The sequence below is a fragment of the Microcaecilia unicolor genome, chromosome 8 (assembly GCF_901765095.1).
Source record: "Microcaecilia unicolor chromosome 8, aMicUni1.1, whole genome shotgun sequence".
In the NCBI taxonomy this organism is placed as follows: domain Eukaryota; kingdom Metazoa; phylum Chordata; class Amphibia; order Gymnophiona; family Siphonopidae; genus Microcaecilia; species Microcaecilia unicolor.
This window is the reverse complement of record NC_044038.1, coordinates 86,280,436-86,307,370: the sequence shown is the minus strand read 5'-3', so window position 1 is coordinate 86,307,370 and position 26,935 is coordinate 86,280,436. Positions and strand designations below refer to the sequence as shown.

The 26,935-nt window shown below is 45.5% G+C and overlaps 1 protein-coding gene across 2 annotated transcripts in view; it reads left to right on the top strand.

Moving 5' to 3' along the window:
- Positions 1–13,720, top strand: part of LOC115476166 (free fatty acid receptor 2-like) — an 85,525-nt gene extending 71,805 nt beyond the window's left edge. Inside the window, exons 2-3 of one of the 2 annotated variants that reach the window (XM_030212384.1) lie at positions 9,131–10,327; positions 13,267–13,720. In XM_030212384.1, the coding sequence (XP_030068244.1) occupies positions 9,147–10,115 (969 nt within the window). In that variant the 5' untranslated portion in view covers positions 9,131–9,146 and the 3' untranslated portion in view covers positions 10,116–10,327; positions 13,267–13,720. Of the gene's footprint in view, positions 1–9,130; positions 10,427–13,266 lie in introns of those variants that run through there. The other variant, XM_030212382.1, reaches the window with a different exon arrangement.
- Positions 13,721–26,935: the final 13,215 nt, after the last annotated feature.

Genomic DNA, 26,935 nt, shown 5'->3' with positions numbered 1-26,935 from the left:
CACACTGGTTCGTATTTTCCCACACGTCTATTTTTCGGCCCCTTAAAAAAACAGCCCTTTTTCTAGGACGTGGCAAAAAAAATAGCCCAGCGCGTGCCCAAAAGAGGCCACTTTTTGCCACAGGTTAGTAAAAGGGTCCCTTAGAGAATCGAATGGGGAAACCAGAACCACAAGTCCCTGCATGCAATGGGGTAAGGCCAGGACTGGATCAACCCTATCGAGCAAATCTGGATCCAGTTGGCAACCCTAGTCAAATATCCCTGAGGGACTGGAGTTCTTTTAAAGTAGTGTACCAAGGGCTGTGCAAGCACTGCAGCTGCACAGGGCACAAATATGGGGAAGGGGGTGCCAGGGGCAGCCCAAGATAGTCTGTCGCCTGAGGCGAGGGGGTGGTCTGCTGCCACCCCCACCCCACCCCCCAGCTCGGTTCCGTCCTGCTCGACATCTCCCCCTTCCTTCCTTCCCTGAATTTACCTCTTTATTTGGGTTTTCCAAAAGTCAGGGAGGCATTGGTTTCTATATGCTGCCCTGCTGCCAGCCCCAGCCCCTTCTCTCTACTGCGGCCCAGTCCACTCCGCCTCCAAGGAAACAGGAAGTATGTCAGAGAGACGGGCCATAAGAGAGAAGGGGTCTGCGGCAGGGCAACATATGAGAACCATTGCCACCCCAACTTTTGGAAAGTCACAAAAAAAAGGTAAATTCAGGGAAGGAAGGGCAGGGGGTGATGCCAGAGTGTGGCAGGCGTAGGGGTGGATACTGCTCCAAAAGAGTGCCACCTGAGGCCCCTGCCTCAGGTGGCCTAATAGTAGTGCTGCCACGGGGGGGTGCACACAAATTGCTCCCAATCCACCATCTCCTCTCATTAGCAGTAATAAAGCAGGCAGGGCGGGGGCCCAGAGGGTGAGTCACACAGGGTACAGCTATATGGACCTGCTTAAAAGGATGTAACTTTGGGGTCTCTTCTACTTTCCTCTAAGTTACAGCTTCTAAGCTTCCTGTTTCCTTCAGAGCTCTTAGAAACAGACAGCCACATTGAGGAAGGAGGAAGATAGAGAATTTTGCTGTGGGAGGGAGAGGTGAAGGAAAGAGAGAAAGATAAACTCAGACATGAATCAAGGACTCACATAAACAAGGCAACAAATGAAGGAATGCAACCAAGGCAGAGGCCCGTGCTCATTCATCACACAGAGGACAGGAACATCTTGACATTCTTATGTGTCCTATAGACAAAACCCACACATCTGGAAGATATCACATTACACAACTCCTCAAAAAGGTGTTGAAAGTGCTTGGGTAATAACAGCACAGAGATGGTAAGACCTTATTTTCAGTTTTCTCATTCACCTTATTAGATTTCAGTAACATCATCCTCTTAATTATCTTTTCACCATATGATTCACATCCTTAAATTTTAATGTCACTCAAATATCTTACTGATTAAGGGGAGAAGTTATCAAGGTGCAATAAAAGGCAAGCTTTTACCACACCTCAGTTTACTACAGAGTGCACAGGGTGCAGCCTCCCTTCGCAAAAGAACAACTCTACTTGCAAGCTATCTTGGAGGACAGGGAGGAAGGATCCAGGGGGGTTACACTGAGGATCGGGGGGGGAGGGGGTGAAGATTGTGGGGGTGGGGGATTGAGAATCAGGTGGGGTTGCCACATGACTGGTCCTCTAGGCCTGAGAGTATCTAGCACAACTTTGAGGCCTGATACTCTTGGGTCACTGAACTTATGCTGTTGCTGTAGTGACTAAGGATAACCTAATGCTTCACATGCAGCCGGAAGTGATTGAAAATTTAGGGGTCCTTTTACCAAGCTGCAGGAAAAGGGGCCCTGCGCTAGTGGAGGGAGTCATTTTTCCTGTGTGCCAGGGCCCTTTTTTCCACAGCAGGTAACAAGCCCACAGACAAACATGTCCACGCAGTAAGAGAACTCTTACAGTGTGGCCATGCGGCAGGGAGCCCTTACTGCCTCCCATTGAGGTGGCGATAAGGGATGCCCAATTACTGCCGGGTTACTGCCATGCAAGCAATTTCTGGGGGTTTTCTTGGGACGTGTGCTCAGGGTAGTACTACCACTGGTGGCCACATTGGGCTGGCGGTAGTCCTGATTTAGCATTCAGTAAGCCCATGTAGGGCTTACCAATGCTTTCTAAAAGACCCCCTTAAATAGGGCACAAAATCTGAGATTTTTAAATTTCCCAGTGACTCATTAGCTGATTTTGAATTTTCTAATGTGGTTAAAGCTTGTTATTTACCTAGAAGTACTAAGGAGACTAGAGAAGAGGGAGGGAGGGATGTTTTGAATACACCTGATAGTCTTGATTTATCTCATTTTTTTCAAAGCCCTCATAGGATACGATAACTAAGCGTGCTACCCTGTTAGTCTCGTTGCAAAAAGAAGGCCAGAAGTTTGTAATTGTGAAAGCTAAGCTATTTGTGGACAGGTTATTTTGTTGTTTCCTGATGTCTCTCATGCTACACAACTAACAAGGAAGTCTTTTTTACAACTTAAGTCTAAAGTGATTGTGATTGGAGCTACCTTTTTCCTTAAGTTTCCAGTAAACGTTTAGTTCAGTATGAGAGTAATTAATATGTTTTTGTTACATCCTTTGCAGTTATAATCTTTTTTTAATTTGGAAATCTGTAAGGAAGTGGAGAAACTTGAATACAGTACAACGCCAATTATCCGAACCTTTTTAAACCCCGCTAAGCTAACTGCTTTTACTACATTCTCTGTCAAAGAATTCCAGAGTTTAATTCCACATTGAGTTACAAAATATTTTCTCAGATTCATTTTAAAATTACTACTTTGTAGCTTCATTGTGTGCCCCCTAGTCCTAGTACTTTTGGAAAGAGTAAACAAACGATTCACATCTACCCTTTCTACTCCACTCATTATTTTCTAGACCTCTATCTTTTCTCCAAGCTGAAGAGCCCTCATAGGAAAGTCGTTGCATCCCTTTTATCATTTTTGTCGCCTTTCTCTGTACCTTTTCTAATTCCACTAATTTCACTATCTACCCTTCTCCATTGAAAATACTTACCATTTAACCCTACTCTTTTTCTATCTTTTAACCAGTTTTTAATCCATAATAAAACACTACTTTCTATCCCATGACTCTCCAATTTCCTCTGGAGTGTTTCATGAGATACTTGGTCAAATGTCTTTTGAAAATCTAGATCCACAATATCGATCGGCTCACCTTTATCCACATGTTTGTTCACCCCTTCAAAGAAATGTAATAGAATGGTGAGGTAAGATTTCCCTTCACTAAATCCATGTTGGCTTTGTCTCATTAATCCATGCTTTTCAATATGCTCTGTAATTTTGTTCTTTATAATAGTCTGTACCATTTTTCCCATCACTGACGTCAGGCTCGCCGGTCTATAATTTCCCGGATCATCTCTGGAATATTATTTAAAAATCGGCGTTACAATGGCCACCCTCCAATCTTCCAGTACCATGTTTGATTTTAAAGATAAATTACATATTACTAACAATAGTTCTGCAGGTTCATTTTTCAATTGTATCAGTACTCTGGGATAAATACCATCCAGTCCAGGGCAATTTGTTACTCCTCAATTTGTCAAATTGCACCATTGCATCTTCCAGGTTTATAGAGATTTCATTCAATTTCTCTGACTAATCAGCTTTGATACCATTTCTGGCACCAGTATCTCTCCCAAATCTTCCTCAGTGAAGACCGAAGTAAAGAATTCATTTAATCTCCCCACTATGGCTTTATCTTCCCTGAGTGCTCCTTTTATCACTCTGTCATCTAGCGATCAAACCAATTCTTTTGCTTTTAATATACCTACAAAAATTTACCTACAAAAATGTTTACTATGTGTTTTTGCCTCCAATGCAATCTTTTTTTCAAAGTCTTTCTTTGTCTTCCTTATCAGCGCTTTGCATTTGACTTTTGATTCCTTATGCTGTTTCCTATTATTTTCAGTTGGATCCTTCTTCCATATACTGAAGGATTTTCTTTTAGCTCTAATACCTTCCTTCACATCACTTTTTAATCATGCCGGCTTTGTTTGGTCTTCCGTCCTCCTTTTTTAATACATGAAGTATATTTGGCCTGGGCTTACAGGATTCTATTTTTGAACATCATCCATGCCTGATGTAAATTTTTGACCTTCGCAGCTGCTCCTCTATGTATTTTTTTTCACCGTTCTTCTCATTTTATCACAGTCTCCTTTTTGAAAGTTAAATGCATGTATTGGATTTCCTGTGTGTACTTACTCCAAAGCCAATATCACAGGGGCGTAGCCACGGGTGGGCCTGGATGGGCCCAGGCCCACCCACGTTCCCTCCAGGCCCGCCCAGGCGCCCATTCACATCCTTCTTCGCTCGCTGCTTCTCCCCAGGCTCCGCTTCGCTGCATCGCTCTGCATTCTTCTTCTCGCCTGTCGCGCGGTGCTGCCATTCATGCAGGCGGCTGCGCTCTTCCCTGCCACATCTATCCGGTCCTAACAGGAAGTTCATCAGAGGACCAGATGGACACGGCGGGGGGGAGCGCGGCTGCCTGCGTGAATGTCGGCGCTGCATGCAGCGTGGCGGGCGAGAGGAAGAGTGCAGGGAGCAACAATCATGCGGCGAAGCGGAGCCTGGGGAGAGGTGCGCTTAGCTACATTTGGGGCTGAGCCAAGGTACCAGGCAGGCAGCAGAGCAGAGGGAGAAATCTTGTATAGTGGGAGGAGAGGGAGAACTGCTGCCTGGAGGGAGAGGGGGATAGGGACAAGAGATATGGGGTGGATGGAGAAGGAGAAATGTTGCATGGAGGGGGAGGGAGAACACAGGGAGAAATGTTGGACACAGGTGAAGAGGAGGGAGAGATGGTGCATGAGGGTGGAGGGAAGGAAGAGAGAGAGAGAGACAAAGGGGTAGAGGGGGGCAAGAAAGGGAGAAATCTTGTATATGGGAGGGGAGGGTGAGATGGTGCACGGAGAAGAGAGGGAGAAATGTTGGGCATGATAGTGGATGGGAAGAAGGGAGAGATGCTGTATGGGAGGAGGAGAAAGAGATATTGGACCTGGGGCACAAGGGAGGGGGAGACAGAGATGGTGGACAGTGGGAGAGAGACAGAAATGTTGGACATGGTGGAGGAAGGAAGAGAATGCTGCATGGGAAGGAGAGGGAAGACAGATATTGGATCTGGGGTACAAGGGAGGGGGAAAGAAGGATGTGGACAATGGGAGAGAGGGGGAGATGTAGGACATGGGGTTGGATGAGAGGCAGGGGAGATTCATAGGAGAGGGGAGAGAGGGAGATATTGGATCCAGGAGCAAATGAGAATGATGGAGAGATGCCAGACAATGGGAGTGAGGGGAGAGAGAGGGAGAAATGCTGGACCATGGGGGACAGGGGAGGAATGAAGAGAAGGGACAGGGAGCTAGAAGGGTGGATGGAGGAAGATGCTGGGAATGGTGGAACCATGTGGGAGATGCTGGAGGGGGGAGGAGGAAGAGGGTGGCAAGGAAATGGATGAGAGGATAGTGATTACAGAAGATAGAAATATAGTAATGGGGAGTAGATTAAAGATGAAAGGGAATGGCTGGAGAAGGAGTGAGTTGGGTAATGGGAGAGCCAGTGGATGAGAGAAGAAGATGACGATCTGATAGGCAGCTGTAAAATAAAAAGAAGGAGAAAGGCGAGAAAGAGTAAAATTTGAGTTGACAGAGAGGCAGAAAATAAAAAAAAAGAGGAAAGAGCTAAAAAGGAATGATCAGTATGTCAGAGGTAGATGTAGTGAGGGAATAGACAGTAGAGAGGAGAAAAGACAAATGCACAGCAGTCACTTGAAGGAGAATTAATACACGACAGGAAATTAGAAGCAACATAATGGAAAAATAAAATGTCCAGACATCAAAGGTAGAAAAAAGCATTTTATTTTGAATGTTTAAATGGAATATGTTAGCTTTGTGAAAAGTGCATAGCAAATGTCTTTGCATTGTGTTCAGTAGAAAGGAAATGCACTTTTGTTTTTATTTCTTCAGGGTTGTAGTACATGTTAAGTTTAACTTCTTGGGGTTCTCAATTCAATTTTTGTGTAAATATTTTTATTTCTAACTTGTGATCCCTTGTTCTGTTTTTGGTGAGGGTCTGTCAGTGTGATAGTAATGGCAGGTAACAAAATCGGAAGGGAGGCAGGGAAGAGAGGGGATTGGAGAGAGTGCCCTCCTTTATTTTCTGACCTGGGCCAGAGCATGTCTAACACTGGCCCTTACCCTTGCTTTATAGCTGGTGGGGCTCCCCAAGCATCCATCCTCCAAAGGCAGTCAGAGCTCCCTTCTACCAAGCTCTGCAGTTGGCGACAGCATCTTTGAGTTACTGACAACTAAAGATGCAAGGGGTGCCAGCTTTGGTCGCTTAGGGATGTTGCTGCTGCCTGCCAAGCTTGGTAAAGGGAAGTTCTGGCCACTTTCAGAGGAAGTCTTCAGCTGACAGAGTTTGAGGATCCTCATTAGCTAAAGTATTTATATTCTGAGGTGAAGGTAGGGTGAGGCAGAGAAACTTTTGTGCCACCCACTTTGGGCTCAGGCCCACCCCAAATTGGTTTTCTGGCTACGCCACTGCAATATCAAATCTGATCATATTATGATCACTGTTATCAAGCAGCCCAGCACCATTGCCTCCTTCACCAGCTGCTCCATAAAGCAGTCCTTGATTTCATCAAGGAATTTTACCTCCCTAGCATGCCCTGATGTTACATTTACCCAGTCAATATTGGGATAATTGAAATCACCCATTATTATTGTGTTCCCCAGTTTGTTAGCTTCCCTAATTTCTGATAACATTTCTACATCTGTTGTTCATCCAGGCCAGGAGGACGGTAGTACACTCCTATCACTATCCTTTTCCCCTTTACACATGGAATTTCAATCCATAGGGATTCCAAGATGTGTTTTGTTTCCTGCAGAACTTTCTATTTGATTCAAGGCCCTCCTTAACATACAATGCTACCCCTCCACCAATTTGTCCACTTTATCACCACGATATAATTTGTACCCTAGTATGACAGTGTCCCAAGTCTCAGAGATGTCTATTATATCTAATTTTTCATTTAGTGCAATATATTCTAACTCTTCCATCTTATTTCTTAGGCTTCTGGCGTTCACATATAAACATTTCAAACTGTTTGTTGTTCCTATTTACATCTTGCTCAGCAGATGACAGTGATAATTTGCAACCTTTTGTCTGCTTTTTCTGGTCTTTGCTGAAGCACTAAAGTACTGAAGTACTTAAGCACTGAGACACTATCTTATAGAATACACCTACACCTACACCTCTCCTACTCCTTTACCCCTCTCCTTCTTTACCTACCTATCACTTTTGTTATTCTGTTATATTTAATTTTTATTTTCTCATCAATATCCTGTAATCCATATTACTATGTAAGCTGCATTGAGCCTGCTTTGAGTGGGAAAGCGCGGGGTACAAATGGATTGTAATAATAATAATAATAGCACCTAGTTGCAGTTAGGCACCTAATTGCTGATTACTCCCGTTCGGGCATTTAAAGCCAATTACCCACGTTCGGGCACCTAACTTCCATTTGACTGTCAACTGTTAAGTGCCGAATTGGCATCTAACTTGTGGAATACTATACAGAATTAGGCTGCTAAAGAGCAAATCTGTAAACTGGGCACTTCCATATACACACCCGTTGCCTGCATGACTGTTTAGAATACTAGCATATACACGCAAGGTGAGCATTTGTGTGTACATATTCCAAAATACTACTATAATGCATATTTGTGAGGGGGTGTACACAAGGGTAGGACATAAGCGGGGCCTCCACTTACATGCATATCTTACAGAATATTGTAAGTTACACTCGTCCCTGCTGCATTCAGATGATGACACTTACACCAGCTCTATGGCTGGAGTAGCTACAGGCGTCGAAATGTTCGGTGCACCAATATTGGGCTATGCTTCTATTCTATAGCAGACCCTGGGTGCACAGGTTCCATTATAGAATAGTGCTTCTGCCACACAGTCTTGGGTGACTATGTGGAGGTGCCCAGTTAAAGATTTGTCTTCTTAGAGTTCGATATTCAGTGCGATGTAACCAGCCAGAAATAGCTCCTGGCCAGATTAACTGCCTGTTCAGGCCTAACCAGTCATTTTCAGTGGCACTTAACCAGTTAGCACCACAGAAAATAACCAGTTAGCACTGATCTGCACACTGGCTATTTTGGGGGTGTTTTGGGGGCTGAGTTGGCACTTGGCCAGTGAAGTGCCAATATTCAGCACTTAACCAGCTAGGTTAACCGCATAAATAGGACTGCATCAAAGTCAGTCCTATCTTTATGCAGTAACCCATAGCCAGTTGTGCTGAATACCAAACTTAACTGGTTATGTGTTACTAGGAGTAGCCTAATGGTTAGTGCAGTGGGCTTTGATTCACACCACAGCTCCTTGTGACCTTGGGCAAGTCATTTAACCATCCATTGCCACACCTACAAAAACAAATTAGATTATGAGCCCTCTAGGAATAGAGAAATACCTGCATGTAATGTATACAGCACCACATACGTCTAGTAGCACTATAGAAATGATTAGTAGTAGTGGGTTCCGCAAAACCAGATATTACGTGCAAGAGCACAGCATTGGATATCTGGGAATTACGCCTGAGGCAGTCAGTAAAACGCTAAGCGATGCCGACTGACTATCGACCCTTTAGTGTTCATCACTAAACATATAAACCCTTTTGAACATCGGACCGATACTTTTCAAACCTGTCCAAACTACATTGCTTATAAGTATATATGTGTTAGTAGCGGCTTTTTAAATCACTACGTGCAGCGGTTTAAACATTTACATATGCAAATCAGGTTTTTTACACATGTAAATTACACATTCTTCTCAAATGACCTCCAAAATCTCATTCATTACTGACTCAGCAGGTGGAATAGGATGATACAGAAGTTACCCAAAGTAAAAGAAGCAATGGGCTCATAACCAGGGTCTAAAGAACAACGAGGTAGATATCTCTGTGGTGCCTAGCTCTTTGTTATTCTTTGGCTTTTGATGTAGAAGTACTATAAACATATTATATTGGTGCTATGTAAAGTACAATTCCCAATAACTGAGTCTTTTTTTGTTCTTATTTCTAGGGGAAATGAATTCAGTATGGTTCCCAAACCAGAATGCAAAGCGCTGTACCTGGTCATCTATATCGTTACCATCATCACTGGCTTCCCCAGCAACCTGTTGGCACTCCATGCCTTGATACACAAATTGCGATCCAAGCCTACTCCCAACGCCATTCTCCTCTTCAACCTGACCGTCTCGGACCTCTCTTTCCTAGCTTTCTTGCCCTTCAAAGTAGCTGAGGTCCTGGAGGGCCACTGGTCCTTGCCCTCGTTCCTCTGCCCTCTCAGTGGCCTCTTTTATTTCAGCACTATCTACTCCAGTACTCTGTTTTTGACCGCTGTCAGTGTGGAGCGCTATCTGGGTGTGGCCTTCCCAATCAAGTACAAGATGTACCGGAAACCTGGCTATGCCATAGCTGTTAGTTGCTTCTTATGGCTCTGTTCCTTTGCCCACTGCAGCATCGTCTACATCACAGAGTATCAGTATAGGGAGAATAGCAGCCAGAGGTTCCTCTGCTATGACAACTTCACCAAAGAGCAATTGAAGATCCTTCTTCCCTTCCGCCTGGAGCTTGGGATCACACTCTTCTGCATTCCATTCATTGTGACCACCTACTGCTATTTTAGCTTTGTTAAGATCCTCATCTCCTCACCTCACATCCACCGTGAGAAGAAGCAGAGAGCTGTGGGCCTTGTCCTGGCCACCGTTGCAGTTTTCATCATCTGCTTTGCACCATACAACATCTCCCATGTAGTGGGTTACATCCAGCAGGAGAACCCCAGCTGGAGGGACGAAGCACTACTGTTAAGTACGCTCAATGCCTGCTTGGACCCTATAATCTTCTATTTCTCATCCTCTGCCGTCCAGAACTCCTGCAAAAAGTGCTTGCAAAGGTTGTACATGTGCAACTCCTTTTTGGGTCTGTGTCAATTTTCCAACCAGCAGGCTGCAAAAGAAAACCAGCATCACACAGACAGCAGCCAAGCACACATTTCCAGGCTGTGACTCTTTTTGCTGGACAAGAATTGCCTTTTATTCCATCAATGGCCACCAGAACCACTGGAAACACTGCAGAAAGTAGCCATATTGGCCTGAAGTAAACCAGATTCCTTGCAGGCTGTGACACTTTGTATTAGGCCACCATGAAAATTATCCAGAGATGATATTGGGCATCTCCATTTTAGAAAGGATGTAAAAGTCGGAATTGAGATGCCCAGGTTAGGACATCTCAAGTTTCACTATTATTTTAGGATAGAATCTGCTGACCTAGAGGCTGTTCTAAACTAAAGAAAAAAATAGAAGTTTATGCACTGAATAAGTGCAACACATACATCTATTTTAGAAAAAAAATGTCAAACTTTTGATGGGTTGAAATCCAGCATATACATTACCATAGACAGCGCAGATACAGTACAGTCTCGAATATCTTACCATCCGGCATATCCAGAGCAAACAACAACAGGAAAACACCTCTATGAATGTCCAAAGGCAACAAAAAAGTAGAGGAAACAACAGAAGTATCAGCTCTGGGAGTATTTAAGAAGATCGCACACAAGTGACTGTCCAGGAAAGAACTTTATTGGCACCAAAAATGGACCCAACATGGGACCGTGTTTCGTCGGGACAACCTGTCTGCCTCAAGGGTCGTACAAACACTTCTAGGTATGGGATATGGTAGAAGCATATAATCCTGGTGTGAAAGACACATATGGATGTGAACTGACCATTCGGGTGTTTCAGGGTCTAAATAAACGTCAGTATGTCTAAACAAATCACAAACTTCTGTGATTATGGAGAAATCTCTATAGTGGGAGAAACATCCAGCAGTGCACCAGGATTATATGCTTGTTGGGTCCATTTTTGGTGCCAATAAAGTTCTTTCCTGGACAGTCACCTGTGTGGGATCTTCTTAAATACTCCCAGAGCTGACTTGTTGCCATCCGTCATATCCGACAGACCCCCACCCCCCGCTGATGACTTTGCATTGCCATTAAGAAGTGCGTAGGTTCTCTTCCCGTTTTCCAGCTTCACGCGCTGCTGGCTAGTGTTAATAAACAATACTGTATTTTAAATACAGATACCCTATGCCTGTTTTATATGCATAAAGTATGTTTTCCGTGCATTTTTTAAAGATTTACCTTTTTTTTCCCGTATTATCCAATTTTTCACTTATCTGACAACAGTTCGATCCCATTTACATTGGATAATCAAGACTATACTGTATATAAATATGTATTTTCCTGATAGTGTAAAAAACTGGCATCCCTTGCTAGTTTGGCTTTTATTTTGGGGGGGCGAAGCAAACCACTGGGGGATTATTTATTTTATTTTATTTATTTGTTGCATTTGTACCCCACATTTCCCTACCTATTTACAGGTTCAATGTGGTTTACATATTACCTTGAGGCGTAAGCCGCCTCCGGTGATGAAATAAATACAGAGTGATGTGGTAGAGAATGAGATGTATGTGTTACAGACACATAATAGAATCGAGAGAATAAGAGTTATATAATGTTCGTTGGTTTCGTTGTGTTGCTGAGTCCAGGCACTTAAGTTGGATCAGTAAGGTATGCCTTCTCGAACAGATCGGTCTTTAGTGATTTCCGGAAGTTGAGGTGGTCGTGCGTTGTCTTTTTGGCTTTTGGTAATGTGTTCCATAGTTGCGTGCTTATGTAGGAGAAGCTGGATCTGTGGATTGATTTATACTTGAGTCCTTTGCAGCTGGGGTGATGAAGATTTAGGTATGATCATGATGATCATGATCATGATCATGGTGTTTCTTTTTGGTAGGTCTATAAGGCCAGACATATAACCCGGGGCTTCGCCATAGATAATCTTATGGACCCGGGTGCAGATTTTGAAAGTAATGCGTTCTTTGATTGGGAGCCAGTGCAGTTTTTCTCGTAGCGGTTTGGCGCTGTCGAATCGCGATTTTCCAAATATGAGCCTGGCTGCTGTGTTTTGAGCAGTCTGTAGTTTCTTTATGAGTTGTTCTTTGCATCCTGCATAAAGTCCATTGCAATAGTCAGCTTGGCTTAGCACCATTGATTGAACCAGGTTGCGGAAGGTTGCCCTCGGGAAGAATGGCTTTGCACGTTTAAGTTTCCACATTGAGTGGAACACTTTCTTGATTGTGGAGTTAACTTGGGCCTCAAGTGTAAGGTTTCGGTCGATTGTGACGCCCAGGATTTTCAGGCTAACTGAGATGGGGAGGGCGCAATCTGGGGTGACTAAATTTGTGGGTATATTCGTGTTGTATTGGGATGTGAGGATAAGGCAGTGTGTTTTTTCTGTATTGAGCTTTAGTTGGAATGCGTTTGCCCATGAGTTCATGATATGGAGGCCGAAGTTGATTTCGTAGGTGATTTTTGTTAGATCGTGTTTGAACGGGATGTATATTATGGGGGCAACCTCCCATAATCCAACCAGTGGAGTGCTACTGAATCAGAGCAGTTTGCCAAAACCTAAATGTGCTTGGTAGTAGGTGTGAATCCTGACATTCATCTCTTAGGAGTCTAGAGCTGTACCAAATAGCATATTTTACTACTCGGCCAAATACGAATAATAAAAAATATTATTCGGCCGAATATGAATACCAAATACAAATAATGGGCATTGAGCTTTAACATAACAAATAATAAAAGAAGCAACATGAGATCAGAGATCAAGTGTTTATTTCAGTAGGATTTAGCACAGTAGAGGTTCGGATTAGTCATATTCGAATTTAAATCACTATTTGACCAAAGAGAAATAATGTATTTGGGGCACTGTTTAGGGCTGAATCGAATCAAATATGAATATTCAGTGCAGCCCTAGGTAGGACATCAATATTTATTCTGAAATGGGAAACAAATGTGTAACTTCTAGGCACGCCCTAGTCCCACCCACAATATACTCAGACCACACCCCTTTTTCATTTGCATGTAGTTGGGTTTTTGACATGTTTATCCCAGCTTTGTAAAATGGGAACTTAGATATTTATGCAAGTTAATCATTTAAGTACTAGTTTGTGCATGTCTCAAATGCAAATAGCTGTTCTAAAATGGCCACCATAGTGAATGAGTCTGAGAGCTTGTTCTTCCATCCTGGGATTTAATTGAACCTGTTCTGGCATGTCTTTTAATGAAATCTAAAATGTCTGTCTGTTTCTTCACAGCTGGAGTGACAGTCTCACTGGTGGCTACATGGCTTCAGGACATGCCTAATCTAATATACAAAGACAACAATTCTCAAAAGGGACCTTACTGGGTAGCCAAGAAATTTGACTAAATCCCCTGGGGTGGACATTTCACCCTTCAGAGTGGTTCAAGTGCATATGGATGTTCAAATTGCACATACTTTAAGGCAGGGCCAAAAAGGTATTCCCAGGGAATCAAAAGACATTTGTGCAATTCCATTTTTAAATGGATGTGCATTGCTTCACTCTTGTTCTGCAGAGGCAAAGTGTGGGACATGTACCTTTTAGTGACTTTTCAGAGGGAAGCTATCTGGGCTAATTCCCCTTGCAAATTCTCTACACATCGCACACATATTTACCTTGCTGAAGACAGGTTTGTGAAAATCAACCTCCAAAATGTAAAGTTTAAAAAAAAAAAGATTATTATAAAAGAATCTAGTGGCAATGAAAACATCGAGAAGCCTGAAGACTGGCAGTTCTACTGAGTCAATATTTTTCCAAGAGACAGCAGTTTTTAAATAGAAGATTTTCAGCACATGCCCCCTACCTTCCTGCCTCACTTTGAACTCCATCCACTGTCTCTCCCTCCCCCCCCCTCCAAGCAACTTGATCCTGTAAAAAAACTAACTGTACAATGTATTTTTAAATATCAGGGCCGGTCAAACCCAGTAAGCGGGGTAAGCACCGCAGGGGGGCGCCTGCCTTCAAGGGAACTGCTGCGGTGCCATATCGCGCCGCCCTTGGGGGTTTAAATCTTTAATTTGCCTCCGTCCCAGCAGCTGCGTCATTTGAAAGCACTGCCCATCTCTAGCCTTCCCTCCCTTCGTGAGTTCGTTCCGCAGAGTCCCGCCTTCTGATGTCATTTCCTGAAGGGCGGGACTCTGAGGGAACGAACTCATGAAGAGAGGGAAGCCTAGAGACAGGCAGGGCTTTGAAATGACGCAGCCGCTGGGACGGAGGTAAATTAAAAAAGACTTAAACCACGCAGGGTGGCAAGAAGAAAAAGGGGGATGTTGGGGGGAGAAGAGGGCGGGCAGGTGGCCATAAATGGGAGGGGAATGGGGCGGAGAATCGCTGGACAGGGGCAGGGTGGGAGAAAAGAGAAAGGAGATGCTGGGGGGCACCAACATAGTCTGCAGGGGGGCACCAGAGACCCTAGGACCGGCCCTGCTAATCTATCACCCACTCAGAGCTACTTAAATCACTTACCCTCCTCCCTGCACAGCTGAGCCCATCTCCAGAGCAGCCCAGAGCTCAGTTTCTACTCTGCTGGCACTACAAACATGTTTAAAATCTCACCAGCCAAGACTTCCTGGTGCTCATCTCAGAAGAACAGCAGCAGCAGCAGCAGGAAGTGCTACAGATTTGCAGAGAAGAGAATAAATGATGGCTGCCATTCTCCAGTGCTCCTGTGCTCTGTTTTCCAAGTCTCTTGCGTTGGGTGAGAGTTTTGTATATAATGAACCTAACTAGGCCCTGTTTCCACTCTTGCATGGGATAGCAGCAGATGGACTTCCAAAGCAGGAGCCTCCTGCATAGTGATGGAGACTTGCTAGGTTTGACTTCCCTTGATAGTCATGTCTATACAGAGTTGTCAGTCACTCCTGGCTTTCCCCATTGCACTGACAGACATTCAATTCAAGCAAAGAGGAGCTACAAATCCATGAACGTAATGGAGTAAAATCAGGAACGGCTTAGTCTGCCTTATGACATGGAGGTTGCTGATAGCAGTGGCATAGCCACAGGTGGGCCTGGGTGGGCCTGGGTGGGCCAGGGCCCACCCACTTAGGACTCAGGCCCACCCAACAGTAGCACATGTTTAGCGGTAGCTGGTGGGGATCCCAATCTCTGCCAGCTGATGGTAATGAAAACGCTGTTCTCCATGATAATGGCACCTGCACATTCTCAGTTTTTAGCGCATGCTTGCTACAGACTGCCAAGGTGGAAAGAAATGTTATCCCACCAGCTGAGATTTTTTTTTTGGTGGTGGGGGAGAACACTTGGTGCCCACCCACTTCTTGCCTAGGCCCACCCAAAATCTGTTGTCTGGCTACGCCCCTGGCTGGTAGCCCTGTGTGTATGCTGGAAGGCAAATGTAAAGCAGTTATTAAGAAGCACAATGCTTCAACTCACTCACTCCCCATTATATTTACCAACAGAATTCCTGCACTAAATAAAACCGAAATCCTGTCTAGGATTTGCAATTTCCAACACCAATGCCGTCATCTGTTGGCTCCCATTTTTTTAATAGGCTGAGCCAGCCCTGGTTTTACCTCCATTGCATGCAAACAACTGTAGGTTCACATTTCTTTGGGAAATCAGAACTGCCTCTCCATTCATGCAATAAAGCAAAGATACTTATCTGTAGCAGGTATTCTTCAAGGACAGCAGGCCTTATATTCTCTGATATGGGTAACGCAACCCGCGTTGCCTAGTCCGGAGCTTATATCAAGCTAAAAAGAGCTTTGTGGAGCAAGAGACTCGCTCCACTGCGCATGTGCAAGTGCCTTTCCACCTGCTGTGAGTGCGTGGAACTTGCAGTACAATACTATAGAATATGAAAACAAAAACAGGAGACAACTCCAAGGGGAGGTAGGAGGGTTGTGAGAATATAAGGCCTGCTGTCCTTCGAAAATACCTGCTACATGTATCTTCATTTTCTCTGAGGACAAGCAAGCTTATTATTCTCACATGTGGGGAATCCCTAGCAAACAGTCTCACCAAAAACCAGAACCATTGGTCAATTGGGCCTCACAACGGAGAGGACAGAACACAGATCAACCTGAAAACTATATACAGACTGAGTGACAATGCAGCCTGCTGATCCTGGAACAGAACAAAATGGGCCTAGGAGGGTGCAGTTGGATTCTAGACCCCAAACATAGTAAGTGACCTCAGAAAAAGACCTGAATGATCCATCCAGTCTGCCCAACAGTTACATTCATTATCAATTCAAGATTTAAATCAACATATTATATATTTGATCATGGTCTTTCTTTGGTGTTTCTGGGACATTGGTTACCTGGTGTGACATTTCAAACCCAACAACTTCTGTTTTTGAAAACTCAGTCCTGGTGTCTGGTCGTGATTGTGCTGTGCGCTCTTGTGCTCCAACGCTGTCTGCCCAATCTGACTGTCGAGTGAGATGTGAATGTATGGGCTGAAGACCACATTGCAGCTTTGCAAATTTCTTCAATGGAGGCTGACCACAAGTGGGCCACTGACACAGCCATGGCTCTGACATTGTGGGCTTTGACATGACCCTCCGGGGTCAGTCTTGTTTGGGCATAAGTGAAAGAAATGCAATCTGCCAGCCAATTAGAAACTGTACATTTCCCGATTGCAACCCCCATCCTGTTGAGATCAAAAGAAACAAAAAGTTGGGCAGAATGTCTGTGGGACTTAGTCCACTGCAAGTAAAAGGTCAATGCTCGCTTGTAGTCCAAGGTGTGCAAGGTGCTCTCACCAGGATGGGCATGAGGTCAGGGAAAGAATGTTGGCAAGACAATTGACTGGTTCAGATGGAATTCCGACACCATCTTAGGCAGGAACTTAGGGTGCGTGCAGAAGACTACTCTGTTGTGATGAAATCTAGTATAAGGTGCATCCACTAGTAAGGCCTGAAGCTCACTGACCCTATGTGCTGAAGTAAAAGCCACTAAGAATATGACCTTTCAGGTCAACTACTTCAGATGACAGGAATCCAGTGGTTCAAAAGGAGCTTTCATCTGGGTGTGAACAAAGTTGAGGTCCCATGACACAGGTGGAGGTTTGACAGGGGGCTTTGACAAAAGCAAACCTCTCATGAAGCGAACAGCTAGAGGCTGTCCAGAGATGGGCTTACCCTCTACACTTTGATGATAAACACTAATCGCACTGAGGTGAACACTTAGAGTTGGTCTTAAGACCAGACTTGGAAAGGTGTAGAAGGTGTTCAAGCAAAGTCTGTGTAGGGCAGGAAATGGGATCTAGGACCCCGCCCTCACACCAAATGGCATACCTCCTCCATTTAAGAGTAACATCTCTTAGTGGAATCTTTCCTGGAAGCCAGCAAGACCCGGGAAACAACCCGGGAGACAATTCTAGGCTCTCGACATCCAGGCCGTGAGGGCCAGGCACTGGAGTTTGGGATCCCTCATTCTGCATGATGGGGGTCAGAAAACACTCCAGTCTCCACAATTCTTTGGAAGATAACTCCAGAAGAAGAGGAAAACAGATCTACCTGGGCCAGTAAGGAGTGATCAGAATCATGGTCCCGTAGTCTTGAGTTTCAGCAAAGTCTTCCCCATGAGAGGAATGGGAGGATACACATACAGAAGACTGGTTCCCCGATGCAGGAGGAAGGCATCTGATGCAAGTCTGTCGTGGGCCTGAAACCTGGAACAGAACTGAGGGATTTTGTGATTGACCTGAGTGGCAAAGAGATTCACAGAGGGGGTGCCTCATGCTCAGAAGATCTCTATGGCAATGCCCATGTTGAGGGACCACTCATGTGTTTGCATGATCCTGCTCAGTCAGTCAGCAAGGCTGTTGGCTTTCCCACCAGATAAGTGGTGCGAGAGAGCATACCACACTGGACAACCTAATGCCACATCCAAAAGGCCTCCTGACACAGAGAGCATGATCCGGTGCCCCCCTGCTTTGGTGTAAAACATCGCAACCTGATTGTAGGTTTGAATGAGTACAATTTGGTGAGGCAGCCAATCTCTGAAAGCCTTTAGAGCATTACAAATAGCCCAAAGCTCCAGGAGATTGATCTGGAGATCTGATTCCTGGGTAGACCAAGCACCTTGAGTGTGAAGTCCATCTACATAAGCTCTCCACCCCAGGTGAGATGCATCCGTCATCAGCACTTTTTGTGGCTGCAAAATGTGGAATGGGAGTCCCAGAGTCAAATAGTATCGAATGGTCCATCACAACAGGGAGTGCACAAGCTCCGGGAAACTCAGAAGACATCCTCCAGATGCCCCATGGCTTGGCACAACTGAAAAGCTAGGGTCCATTGGGTAGTTCTCATGTGAAGACATGTCATGGGCATCAGACTGTGGACACCACGTTGCCCAACAACCTCAACATCTGCCGAGCCATGACCTGCTAAGAGCTTTGAACCCAAGAAGCCAGTGTGACTGGAGTGTCCTCTCTTGGTCTTGGGAGAAAGGCTCGAACCTGCTGTGTATCGAGCATGGCTCCAATGAATTCCAAATGCTGGACAGGGTGCAGATGGGACTCGGGGTAGTTTAAAATGAATCCTAGTGTCTCGAGCACTCGAATAGTTCTCTGCATGGACTCCCGAGCACCGTCCTTCAACATGCTCTTCACCAGTCAATCATCCAGATAAGGAAACACGTGGACTCCCAGTCTATGTAGCGATGCTGCAACTACCGCTAGACATTTAGTAAAAACCCTGGGAGCTTACGTGAGGCCAAAAGGCAACATGCGCTACTGGAAGTGCTGCGTTCCGAGACGAAATCGCAGATACTTCCTGTGAGCTGGAAGTATTGGGATGTCTGTGTAAGCATCCTTCAAGTCCAGAGAGCATAGTCAATCATGTTCCTGAATCATGAAGAGAAGGGTGCCCAGGGAAACCATCCTGAACTTTTCTTTGACCAGAAATCTGTTCAGGGTCCTTAGGTCTAGGATGGGATGCATCTCCCTATCTTCTTTTGTACAAGGAAATACGTGGAATACAATCCCCGCCCTTCCTTCCCTGGTGGAATGGGCTTGACTGCATGGGTCTTCAGAAGGGGTTAGAGTTCCTCTGCAAGTACCTGCTTGTGCTGAGAGCTGAAGTGATGAGCTCTCGGTGGGCAATTTGGTGGTCTTTGTCGCCAATGCAGGGCATAACTGAAATGGACTATTTGAAGAACCCATCAGTCAGAGGTTACAAGGAGCCAATTTTTTTGAAAAAACTTCAGCCTCCCCCCGACCAGCAAGTAGTCTGGTATGGTCACTTTTAATGCGGCTATGCTATGCTGGAGCCAGTCAAAAGTTCGCCCCTTGCTATGACTGGAGAGCTACTGGGGCCTTAGGTGCACACTGTTGATGTGAGCAAATGCACTGGGGGTGAGCCTGTTGAGGCAGGCAAGAGGAGATGGTGTACCTACATCTCTGTGAATAGTAGGCTCCCCTTCCCAATGTGCCAAAAGACCTCCTAGAGGAGGAAGCAGATGCAGAAGGCACCTGGCGGGAGAAAGAATGGATGTTATCTGTATGTTTCTTGATTTGGTCAGCAACCTCCTTCACCTTCTCTCCAAAACTGTTATCCTCCCAGCACGGGGCATCAGCCAACCTCTGTTGAACCACTGGTTCCAAGTCAGAGACACGCAGCCATGAGAGTCTATGCATCACCCTTACTTTGAGCAGAGATCCTGGAAGCCACATCAAAAGTGTACTTGGCGCCCCTGGCCTAGAAATTACGCCTTCTGCTGCTTGGCCAACTGGCAAAGTGATTTGGCCTACTGCAGAGGGAGAGTGTCTGCCAAATCTAGCAGCTTGCACAACGAGTCCCACAAGTACATGCTTGTGAAGAGCTGGTAAGATTGAATACAGACTAGATGATGTTCAAATATTAAACGTTTATTAAAACATTCAAGAACTCGACACAAGTTGTGTTTTGGCCACAACAATCTGCCTCAGGAGTCTGCTGTAGGATGTCACTAAATGTGCTAGCTTTCCAAACAAGCATCAATAATAACACATTTCATGCAAAATGAAGTGTCTGGATTGGAACAGTTGCGTTCTCATTCGAATCTTGTTTACCCTGTTCAAATGAGAATGTGACTGTTCAAAGCCAGCAACTTCACTTTCCATGAAGTATGTTATTATTGATGTTTGCTTGGAAATCTAGCACATTTAGCGATATCCTATAGCAGACTCCTGAGACAGGCCATTGTGGCCAAAACACGAGTCATGTTAAGCAGGGCCGTGCCTAGGGTCTCTGGTGCTCCCCTGCATACTATCAGTTGGCGCCCCCCCCCCCCCCCCCCCACCCCGTGTGGCATCTCCTTTCTCTCTTCTCCCACCCTGCCCCCCTTTTTAGCCCATTACCATAAATGGTGAATGACAAGTTGAAGAACAGCAGGCAGAGGGAGCACAAGATGTACCCTGCATGCAACATATTTTCGGATATGTGGCTAATAAGTCAATACAAATAAATGTCTAGCTTGATGATGATGGCTGCCTTGGAAGCCTGAAATCCCCCAGAAATGGGGAGGAAAGTTATTCTGTGTGCCTGAGGGTTCCACACAGCCTTCAGAGGCAACTCTTTGCCAGCTTTGGGAAACAGGAGTGCTAGCTTGTAAATATTTAAAAAGGATCGCAGGAGGCCTTAATACTGATTCAGAGTGTGCAGGAAACAGCAGGAAACAAAGACCAAGCTTCTCAAGGAAAGTAGCTGGATAGAGTATAAGCCTTCCTTCTGGGATTCTACATATAGGTCTGATTTCAAATGGAAATCAGTGTTACACTTTAGGCTGTAATGGCTCTGGCAGTTTGCTTTTAACGACATAAGCTGCACTTTTCACACCTGACACAAGGTGTTCGTAGCAAGGCTATAAACAATAAAGATGGCAGGAAAGTGCCACACTACCGAGGATATATCCCTGGGCTGAGCCACAGAGTATGACCACCTGCAGCAGTTCTCTGCAGGTCACTCTTTTTTTTTTTTTTGTTCTTTGTATTCCACCATCGGATCTTACTTACCCTGGTCTTTATTAACATATGGACTTCCTCTGCCCTTAAGAGTGCTTATAAAAGATGTTACAGTAAAAGGATTTGAATGTAGCTGTGTGAACGCAGTAGCTCTCAGTAAATAAACTTCCAGACCCACGGCAACACCCGGTCCTCCTGCGATCCAAATAACTACTTGACGGCGTCGAAGAGCTGGGCGGTGCCAAAGTCAGAGCCGATGAGCGCTGTGCGCGGGAAGGCAGCAGCGCATGCGCATGGGCGCCGACGCGCCGATGCGCCAACGCGGTACGGCACTAGTAAGTTTTTTTTTTTTAAATCAACACTCGACTGGCAGCGCCGCGGCCAGCACGGCGCCCTTGAAGGCAGGCGCCCTCCTGCCGTGCTTACCCCGCTTACCGGGTTTGCACGGCCCTGATGTTAAGTCCTTGAATATTTCAATAAACTTAATATTTTGGACATCATCTACTCCCTATCTTTTGTCACCGTCACTGTGTTGGACGCATTCTGTAATTGTGAGTGGTCCTGTTCTTCTATTTTCTTTGTTAAGATTGAATACAGGACCTGAGCATAGAAGCCTGAAACATCTTACGCCCAAAAGAGTCCAAAGTTTTACCTTCCCTGCCCAGGGGCGCCAAAGCATAGTCTCTAGAACTCTTGGCCTTTTTGAGGGCAGATTCAACCACCAGGAAATGATGAGGCAGCTGAGGCTTATCAAACCTAGGGGTACTGTGAATCCTATACATGGAGGGGCATAATCAAAAGGGGTGCCCAAGTTTTCCTGAGGATGTCCTCGCAGGACGTCCCAGCGAAGGGGTGGGGAAACCCGTATTATCGAAACAAGATTGGTGTCCATTTTTCGTTTCAATAATACAATCGGGGACGCCCAAATCGCAAAATTTAGGTCAACCTTAGAGATGGTCGTCCCCGATTTTCAGCGATAATGGAAACCAAGGACGCCCATCTCAGAAACGACCAAATCCAAGCTCTTTGGTCGTGGTAGGAGCCAGCATTCGTAGTGCACTGGTCCCCCTGACATGCCAGGACACCAACTGGGCACCCTAGGGGGCAATGCAGTGGACTTCAGAAATTGCTCCCAGGTGCATAGCTCCCTTACCTTGTGTGCTGAGCCCCCCCCCCCCAAAACCTACTCCCCACAACTGTACACCACTACCATAGCCCTTACGGGTGAAGGGGGGCCTCTACATGTGGGTACAGTGGGTTTTTGGTGGGTTTTGAAGGGCTCACATTTACCACCACAAGTGTAACAGATTGGGGTGGGATGGGCCTGGGTCCACCTGCCTGAAGTGCACTGCACCCACTAAAACTCCAGGGACCTGCATACTGCTGTCATGGAGCTGGGTATGACATTTGCGGCTGGCATAGAGGCTGGAAAAAATGTTTTTTTAAATGTATTTTGAGGGTGGGAGGGGGTTAGTGACCACTGGGGGAGTAAGGGGAGGTCATCCCCGATTCCCTCCGGTGGTCATCTGGTCATTTAGGGCACCTTTTTGTGGCTTGGTCATAAGAAAAAAAGGACCAGGTAAAGTCATCCAAGTGTTCATCAGGGATGCCCTTCTTTTTTCCATTATCGGTCGAGGACACCCATGTGTTAAGAACGCCACAGTCCCACCTTCTCTATGCCTCCGACAAGCCCCCGTGAACTTTGGTCGTCCCTGCGATGGAAAGCAGTTGAGGACGCCCAAAATCGACTTTCAATTATGCCAATTTAGGCGACCCTGTGAGAAGGACACCCATCTTGCGATTTGTGTCGAAAGATGGGCATCCTTCTCTTTCGAAAATAAGCCTGATGGTGTCAATTTTCATGGGAAGTACCGGGACAACAGAGGGGACTCCCAATTCCACATGAGAACATCCTGCAATATCTCATGAAGCAGGACTGTGACAACCTCTCTAGGAGGAGACTCATAGTCCAAGACCTTGAGCATCTTGGCCCTGGGCTCGTCCTCCATCTCCAAAGTAAATGGAATGGCAGCTGCCATTTCCTTTACAAAAGAGGGAAAGGAAAGGCTCTCTGGAGAAGTATTGAGGGTCATCATCTGACTCCCAAGAGCACTCCTCATTGGTATCAGCCAAAACCTCCTCTGGAGAAGGCTGAGACTGAGCCTGCCTTGACCTAGAGAAGCCATGTCCCCAAGATGGATGTTAAGAAGTTGGCTCCCGCATCAACTCTTGAAAAGCTTCCTCCACAGATGTCGAGGGAGAGCTGGCTTGGGCGGCAGTCAACGCTGGGGTCACACGTGACTCTGGCATCAGAGGCCTCACCGCAGGCTGAGGGCTATGTGGCAGGCGCAAGCACCCTCAATACTGATGCACTCTGTTGAATAAAGCCAGCCAGTAGTTCAAGGAGCAAGGCCCGGATGCTCTCATCGAGAGATGACACCAGGAAAGGCTGGGCCATCAGCTCAGAGACAGTCTGCAGAACTGCTTGGGTTGAGACAGAAGGCTGGTCTTGGCTGCATGGAGTCCTCCGCACCAGCAACTTTAATATGGAGGAAGAGCCATTCTCCCAGCACCAACACTTCTCAGGTGCCGAATCCTTCGGCACCCCAGAGCTTCCGGCAACATGTGTCGAGGGAAATCAATGCCAATGCATCTTGGACTTTGCCCAAAGCCGGTCATTGAGGCTCCTTGGTGCCAAAAGGGTGACATCAAATCCTCCCTTCACCTCGGGGACGGGTCCGAAGCAGGTTGGTCCCAGTGGCTCTGCACTGCAGTCAGTGATGAGGCAGGTAGAGACCTACTTGATGCACAATTGCTCCCAGTGTCAACAGGTCTTCTCACATTGAGCCTATCTGGCCAACTGAGTCCTTTTCTTCATGCAAAGACACAGGACACAGTTGTAAGGGCTATGATCAGGCCCCAAACACTGAAGACACCAAGAATGGGTGTCCTTACCAGAGATGGTTATATTGTACCTGGAACAGTGCTTAAAGCCACTGGGAATCTTCATGGACATGGAAGGAAAATCTTCCATGGCCAAATCAAATGACTCAATTGTGCCAAAAATAGGGGCAAAGCACCAGAGAAAAAAAGGGAAGGGGAACCCGACAGAAGTCAAAGCCTAAATGCAGCCTAGAAACATGGAAAAAGAAAGGAAACTTAAAAGAGGGGAAAAATGACTACAAAAATAAGGGAAAGAAAAAGAAAGTACCTGAACACGGGAAACAAGGGGAAAATGCATTGAAAAACGCCAAAAAGCATTCAAAAAGCTCTTTGCAAACTAGGCATCCACTCCCCACCGCAGTAAAAAAAGAACTACAGGTACCGTGCTTTCACAGCAGGTGGGAAGGCATTCTTGCATGCGCAGTGGAGTGCTCCACAAAGCTCTTTTTAGCTTGATATGAGCGCCAGACTGGGCAACGCGGGTCATGTTACCCACATGTGAGAATATAAGGCCTGCTTGTCCTCGGAGAAAGCGTATTCTAGACTGGGTCAAACTGTCAGGAGAATAATGGACAAATAAATCCGCAGTTAAGCTGAGAACTTGAACGCCCCATGGGAGAACACAGGTATAGAAGAAAGTGGGATGTTTGACCACGGCAATACAAGACCTGGAGAGATGGATCTTAAAAATACTTGTTTATTGATGAAAAAAAGACTCGAGACAACCGCTGTGTTTCGGCCATTAGGCCTGCATCAGGAAGCAACATACGGACAATCCATTTGTCTGCGAGCAAGTTCCTTCGTAAAAGGTCTTTTTAAAGACCCACTTCATAGATCAACACATTACATGTCTCCTAACGCACGCATCAGCTGGTTTCTGGTGTTTGAGACCCACTCTACGGAACACTGTCAAGCGAGACTCCTGATGCAGGCCTAACGGCCGAAACACAACGGTTGTGTCGAGTCTTTTTTTCATCAATAAACAAGTATTTTTAAGATCCATCTCTCCAGGTCTTGAATTGCCGTGGTCAAACATCCCACTTTCTTCTATACAGGAGAATAATGGAGCCAGCTGGCAATTTTCCTCTTTGCACTGACCAGAGATCCTATAACAGCCTCCTCCAGTGATCCAATTGTAGTTTCTCTGTCATTCTGTAGTGAGGAGGTCTGGTAGGCATTTTCTGGAAAAACCTAAAAGTTTTGCAGGTAGTGAGAACTTGACATTGGAAGGCAGGTCCCAGATATATCATGACAGGGTAGGCGCATATTTGTAGTTCAGTTCCTTTTTGAGCACTGAGGTCTTTAGCCCCTCATTAATACTCAGAGGAACTGCATGTTGGCTAATGAAACAACACCCATCAGAGAAAAGTGTCTGTCTCTCAGTCTAATAAGCTGTCTGTGTAGCTCTTGTGTCTAACTCCTTGAGTAGCCTCCCTTCCTGTCAGTCAGTGTCCCTTATATAGTGCTAATCGTATCACATGTGTAACAGTTCTCTGATTGGATGAGCTGGGTAGACAAAGACTGTTGGCATGAAGTGTGCATGTGGAAAGTGGCTTTGGTCCACTAGGATCACTGAGCTAACCAAATAGTAATTGTCATTAGCTGGGCACAGGAATGCCTGTGCGGATGTTATAATGAGGCCCCTGGTCTTGGTGATGGTCCTCCTTATCAGAGCTGGTACAGCTAGTGCCTCAAGAGATGCTCAGCTAAGATTACCATATACCAGTATCAGTATAAATCTTATTCCTGCAGCTTCACACCAGAGATAGAACCCACAGATGTCCCTTGGAATGTCAGTGTCTAATGCTGCAGGAAGTCTTGTAAAAGTAATGACAGTTGTCCTAAAAAGATGTCTCCTGGCCTAGTCAGTTTGGTTCATAGGCCTCAGTTAGGCCATGCAGACCTTATGCATACAAACAGGTATAATGTTTATAAGAGGGGACTATCCTTGACAAAACTGCTTGATGGCGAAACATGTGCCGTGTTGGATTGAAAAACCCTCTGAAGCTGACATTACTTTGTGGAAAAAGCTAAGTACATTTTTCATTGAATTATAAGTTTAAAGGGTAATAAAACAAAAATCAAAATAAATATAATGTAAGAATAGTTATTACGAAAAATTTATATGGACCAGTGATGATATGGGAAATTTTCTAAGCAACATTTGAACGGACTGATTGCAGCTTTATTGCTTTCTACAGCAAATCAATGTGAAATAATATTTCCAAGCAGGTAGAGTTTTTTCTATATTTAGTACAGACAGGTATGGGGCTTAGTATATCCCACTACACTACAGACCACTTACAGTTGTCCATTGAGGTTTGATACTCTGTTGATGACAAATTAAGTGGACCCAGTATGTCCCTCCATGATGAGTAGGCTCAGAGGAGTTTACCATGTGGCTCACTGACCCCCCCCCCCCCCCCCCCCATCTCTCTTCATACAGTTTGACAAGTCCGTAATTCCTTATTTGTTCAACAGACCGACTTATAAGTAACCTAATATGGCAGTGAAGCCAGGGTTCAAATCCAACATTCCTTGTGAGCTTGGGCAAGTCATATAACCCTCCATTATCACAGGTACAGACTTTAGAGGCTACTTCAGCACATAACGTTGTGGGCACAGAAGAGGTTTTGTGCACGAGGTAACCCTGCACAAAGCCTTTTTAGAGAGAGATTGGTGCACAGCATATTTAAACCTATAGAGTTAATTAGCTATTTCATACCAATGCAGAGATGAGTGCACTTAAAGCCTGGGGGCAATGGGCTGCGCTGTAATGGCTTAGGTTGAGGGTCAATTGAGGTGAAGTGTGACATACAACCTCAAATGATCCAAAATCTATAGTGGTCTAGTGGACCCCCCTCCCCCAACACACAAATCCCTGGTGGTCTAGTGGATCCCCCTTCTTTACACTGGATCCCACATGCAAAAAATAAATCCCTCGTAGCCTATGGGGGGGGGGGCAGAGGAGTGGCCTAATGGTTAAAGCTGCAGGCTGGGAACCAATGGGCCCAGATCCAAATCTTTTTGTGGCACCTTGAGGCCTTTGGCAAGC